General features: G+C 53.4%; 1 protein-coding gene across 1 annotated transcript in view; it reads right to left on the reverse strand.

Annotated features, from left to right (window-relative positions):
- The window catches only part of IGDCC4 (immunoglobulin superfamily DCC subclass member 4), a gene marked incomplete at its 3' end in the record, with an annotated part of 83871 nt that extends 78537 nt beyond the window's left edge, over positions 1–5334 (reverse strand). The window contains exon 1 of the mRNA XM_080351415.1: positions 4544–5334. Within this exon, the coding sequence (XP_080207541.1) occupies positions 4544–4649 (106 nt within the window). The 5' untranslated portion in view covers positions 4650–5334. The remainder of the gene's footprint in view (positions 1–4543) is intronic.
- Between the last annotated feature and the right edge of the window lie 666 nt (positions 5335–6000).

Below are 6000 nucleotides of genomic sequence, written 5' to 3' on the forward strand. Positions count from 1 at the left end.
AGAAGGAGCTCTGTGTGGGGTTTAGCATCTCTAGAAGGGCTCAGGAAAACACAGCTCAACTGCTTTTTATGAAGACAGCAGATTCAGTTCTAACAACTGGGGATCCTCTCACGGAAAAGCTGTTAAGTGAGAAAAGCAGAAGCAGCACTTGGAGGTCACTTACTCATAAGATTTTAATAAACACAAAAGTGTACTTAGAGTGACAGTGTTATTTAAATGTTTACTGCATGCAACAGCATCTTCTGCCCAGCTGGAACAAACAAGGAAACTAAGGCAGAGACAGCAAGTGACAACAGAAAAACAACAAGAAGAGCCAACGTCACAGCAGCTCCAAGTCCAGTGTTTGGAAAATGCTTTCCCAATAAGAAAGGAAAACAAAACAGCTATCAAGCTCTGTGATGTGAATGCTGGCGTAATCATAAAACAACAGCTTTCCAGCTCTCTGGAAAGAGAGACCAGTAGGTCCAGTAGGACCAGTAGGTCCAAAAATTATTTGGAAAAGTAAAGAGAGACGGACAGACAACCTGACAGCATGACTATGGCAGTCTCTTTTCCCTACAAACCAGGCTAAAAATACTGTAGACAAGTGGGTCCAGTTCTTCTCCAAAAGAAATTGCATGACAGTTGATTTTGGCCCAACATGCACTTGGCAAATACTGATAACAAGGATTTACCATATCCCCTCTAGTATTACAGCTGACTATAAAGCAAACATTTGCTTCCTACAGATAACAAAATTACTGCGATCACTCTGGGTTTGTAAAGGTTAGGATTTCTGCCATCACCTAAGGCAGGTCTATAATTCTCAGTGTCCAAGCAGAAAATCCCCCACATATAACACTGGCCTCAGTTTTCCCTCAGGTACCCCCTCACCTCACACAAAGATACAGTTTGGGATGGATTCCAACAGCAAATTACAATCAGATTAAATATTAATTCCCATCTTAATTATATAACCATGACTGCACTTAATGGCCAAGTAGCCATTTAAACAGGAGAGGAGCGTGTAAATCGTGCAAGGAGCATCCCTTATGCTGCAAATGCTCCAATCGGTTCACAAGCACCTGGATTTTTCCGTGGGAGAACAAGCAGGCTTTGGGAAAGCGGCTCCAAGAGAAGTAGAATTCAAACCATCCAGCAAGCAATATGGTACCAGGAGCCACGAATTCATGAGCCAACATGTGACAACACAGCACCCTGCCTATAGTTGTGCACTGTGGTAATGAAGATCATATATGTGCTGAATACTCACTGATGGACTTCATTCTCATTGATGGATTTTATCCTCTCGACACCTTTGACAGAGAAGAGTGTGCAGCATCTCTACTTTTGTCAAAAGATGGGTCCTGAGGACATCAGAGCAGACAAAGCAGCCACCCCAAGATCACAGCAGGCACTCGGGCAGGACACCCCATGTGCCACAGCAACACAACCCACCCCAGCAGCTCCAAACACAGGTGGCTCCGGTGGCCTAAACGCAGAGCCCTGTACCAAACCCCCGAGCAGCTGCCTCCAGCTCCGAAACAAGCTCCGAGCCTGCATGCAAGGAGAATCATCTCCTTTCTTCTCCAGAGAAAGGCAGATTGCCAGACTTGTTCTCTTCAAATGATTACTTGTGCCACTCTGAAGCTGTTCGCGTCCCGTCAGCGATACACCCACCCCGTATGGGGCCCCCGGCAGCAGATCAAACTTTCTACAGCTGCCGGGAGAAAGTCTGCTGAGGAAAGCAGGGAGACATCAGGAAATTAGCAGGTTCTGCATCACTTTGGACTTTGAGGTAATGAAAGGAAAAAAAAGAGGAGGAAAAAGTTTGGGAAAACAAAACAGAACGGAGCCTGAGCAGTCTCTCCTCCAGCCTCACACACAGGGAAACACCAGCAAGAACATTCCCTGCTTTCGAACAGCCCTTGCCACCAGGGCTCGCAGACGGGCTGTGACAACAGCCACAGCACCGCGGCAGTCAGCTCCCGCACGAGAAACCAGCCCCAGGAAACACGGCACAGCCCTGACCTCATCAACACAGCGTGCACGGGCGTGTGGCACTGTCAGCGCCCCCGTTTCTTGGGGACCGTAAGAAATTCCCCCTCCCTGCACCGCTTATCCTGCCTCCTTGCAGTTCAGCCCACGCGCAGGCGACACTGCAACACCACGGTCAGCAGGACAAGCGGATCTGCAGGCAGGTGACGTCCTGACATCCCACGAAGCGCGGGTGACGGCGGCAGCAGAGACACACGATCCACAAACAACAGCAACACCGACTTCCCAGGCAAAGGCACCAACAGCACGGGGTCACGCCAGCAAGAGGAACACGACAGGAAGGGTAATAAACCAAACCCGAACTAAAGTTAGGTGATGTCGAAAAAGGAAATCTGTTCTGCAGCGAGAGGACTCAGCCACAAATCTAAACGCCATAAAGCTCAGATGGATTTCAGCTTATTGTTTGGATGGAAAGCTCAGCCTGCTTACCACCAACACGTCCCCTGTCGAGAGCCCCAAGGAGAGCAACCAGCACAACTCCCTCGCCAGCATCAACTGAGCAGGGGTTGGGGTTGGGTTTTTTTTTTTATTAAACTCTTTCCTGCTACTGCAGGGAAAACAGTCTCAAAGTCGGACAGACAGAAGGCTTTCCAAACACCAGATCACATCCCTAGCTAGTGTAAACTGGCACAGCTTCCATCAAACCCACAGAGGGGGGGACAGTTTTCCAGCCTTCTCTCCGAAGTATTTCATACCCAGCAAGGCTTGAACTTTGGATCAAAACACATGGGCTGTGGGATCAAACGCAGACTTTTCCCAAAACCACTTTAACCCTCTGCCAAATTAACTTCAGACTGAAACAAGTCCATGTTTTTCTTTTCAGAATCAAACCCACCTGTTGGAAAGCACATCTGCGTGTACCAAGCCGCACGTCCACAGGCTGCGCGGACACACTCGCTACTTCTACACAATACACGACCCGTTGTTAGAAAACAAACAGTAACAATTTTTACAAGTTGCCTAATTACTTGCAAAAAAATAAAAGGCAGAGAAGCCACAACTGCAAATTCCCGCAAAGCATTTGAAGTTTTCTTGTTCAAGTGGGTTTGAAAAATAACATAAACTCATAAACTCCACCACTCTCCTTTTTTCTTCCTTTTTTTAAATCATTGTTCTCCATTACAAGCCTCGGGATCCACTTGGCTGTTTGCTCAAACACGCAGGAGACGCAGCTCCCACCCACACCAGCTTTTCCCATTCGGCTGCCGATGTGGTCACAGGCTGCCATCCATCTAGAAAAACCCACCCGCACGGATGACAATGGGTCATTTACATGGACCGTTATTCATCTCCACACAGCCACCCTAACACTGCACCTATACCAAATGATAACCTACCCCTTATGGGAGCTCACAATGCTCCGAAAAAAAGGAAATAGAAACAACCCTGCAGCCGTTCACCACACTGTATTCTTCCCAAAAAAAGCTATTTTTGAAGCCATAAAGACTAAACATCCATTGTGCTGTTATTATGATCTGCCAAACCTGAATGCATCGTAAAAAGGAATTAAAGCATACAATGACACAGGGATGGCTCTTTTAAACAAGAGCAACTCCACGGCACATAAACAGCTCACATTTTTCAGTGCAGCTCCACCAGCCTTCACCTTCCCAGCGACGCAGACAAAAGCTTTCGCGGGTCTACGCACACATGGGGAACAAACCACGCGCCCCAAGGTCCGCAGCTCCAACGCCCCTCGGCGCAAAAACTTCGACGGCAAAGGCAGAAAGTCAGCGGGGCCGGGTGTACGTGTGCCCGCGCACGAAGCCGTTTGCGTAACCATTGCAAAACGGGGGATGCGAAGAGCACGGCTACTCCTGGGTCACCTCCTTGATCAACGGGACATGTGCCCACCCAGGTGTCCTGTGCCGGTGGGAGCGGGGCGAGAGGCCACGAGGGTCCCCACCACGGCCCAGCCACACACCTGGGCCTGCTCCGGGTCACACAAACGCTTCGGCCCCAGCCAGCCAGGCACAGCAGCCATCCCTCCCGAGGAAACTTGTCGCCCGGGGGTGGCTGCTGCTGCCCGCTCCCCTCAGCCCCGCTGAGCGCGGTTGTCTGTGGGGTACACCCTCTGTCATCCCTAGAAGGTGACCCCAAAGGAGGCACCATCCAGAAATGGGTTGAAGCCACGAGTGTGGCCACTGCCCGACACGGGGGTCGAAAAGCGGACGGGGAAGAAAATGAGATGGGGGGCAAGGGGGGGCTGTGAAAAATGGCCACGGGAGAAGTGCCCAGTGAGGGAGTCAGAGGGCGGCTAGGGAGAACAAGTCACTGACGGAGGCACCGACTCGGGGGGGAATGGCCACGAAGCGGGTAGAGGGCTGCTATGGGAGGGGAAACACGGCTGGGAAGAAGGTCGGGGCCGGGGAGCGCATCCCCGCGGGGAAGCGGCCGCTGCCCCGGCCGAGCAGGGTGAGGGCAGGTGGCCCCACCCGCGACCGCCCGTGGGATCAGGGACACCGACCCCCCCAACACACCACACCCCCCCTCCTTCCTCACCCACCTTGCACAGCCAGGACAGCCAGGGCGGAGAAGCAGAGACAAAGCAGGTCCTCCAGCGCCATGTAAGCCCCGCCGGGCGCCGGGAGCAGGGGCCGCCGCGGCCGCATCTACGAGGGGAGCGCGCTCTCCCGCCGCCCCACCGCCATCTTGTGCGAGCGCCCCAGCCCCGCGCTGCCCGCCGGCGCCGCCGGGCCCCGCTGCCGGGGGCGGGGGACGGCCCTGGGCTGCCGCTGCTCCGCCTTTGTCAGCGGGTCCGCCGAGCCGAGCCTAGGGGGCTCCTCCCGCCCTCCTCGGCAGCGGCGGGACCAACAGGTTGCTGCCAGCCCGCGGCGGGGGGAGCGGCCGCGGTTCCCGAGGCGGCGCGGCAGGTGCGGCGCGAATCAGCTGGGCCGGCAAACGGGGGTTATAAACATTTTATGGGCTTTTTTTATTATTTTTTTCCCTTCTCTTTAGTTTGTTCGTTTGGGTTTGTGTTGTTGTTGGGTTTTTTTCCTATTTGCCGCAGGTGAGCGTGGAGGACACGGCGTTGTGACCAGCTGTCATAGAATCACAGAATCATTTTGGTTAGAAGAGACCCTCAAGATCACTGAGTCCAACCGTTCCCCCAGCCCTGGCACCACCCCATGTCCCTGAGAACCTCATCCAACCCCTCCAGGGATGGTGACTCCACCACTGCCCTGGGCAGCCTGTTCCAATGCCCAACAGCCCTTTGGGGAAGAAATTGTTCCCCAGATCCAACCTCAACCTCCCCTGGTGCAACTTGAGGCCGTTTCCTCTGGTCCTGGCGCTTGTTCCTGGGGAGCAGAGCCCGACCCCCCCTGGCTCCAGGCTCCTTTCAGGCAGTTCAGAGATCAGAAGGTCTCCCCTCAGCTCCTGTTCTCCAGGCTGAACATCCCAGGTCCCCCAGCTGCTCCCATCACACTCACGCTCCAAGGGGGTGCAGGCAAACAGACTCTGGTGACCATATTGCCTTGAGTTTGCAGTCTTACTGGACCCCATTTCAAAGCACAGCTCCCTTCAGGTGCATATCATTCATGGGGCTTCACAGGTGTCAAGGTCTAGCCCGTGCTTCTTTTAAAATAAAGCAAATAAAATACGCTGTGCAGCCTCTCTGCACCCCATTGCTGCTGAGAAAGGCAGGACCCATCTGCCAGCCAAGCCGTGGAAATGAGGTGAGGAGCTGAGGGGCGCTGAGAGATGGAGAGTGGAGCCACTGCCTCCCCAGCTTGGCTGTGTCCCAGACACAAAATCACACTGCACGTAAAGCCGCAGGTGCAGGTTTGGTCCTAAGGGTAAATTAAATGACACCAAGCCCTTTTGGCAGCAGCCGCTGGCAGCAAACAGAAGGGCAGCCACATCTGGAACGGGTAGGAGGGACTCTGGCTTCCAAAAGGAGAAGAGGCCGCCCGGTGCACCGGGATGTTTTATCACGGTGGTGTGGAATGCAGAGAGGGCTCC

The sequence above is a fragment of the Nesoenas mayeri genome (assembly GCF_963082525.1).
Source record: "Nesoenas mayeri genome assembly, chromosome: 11".
Lineage (NCBI taxonomy): Eukaryota > Metazoa > Chordata > Aves > Columbiformes > Columbidae > Nesoenas > Nesoenas mayeri.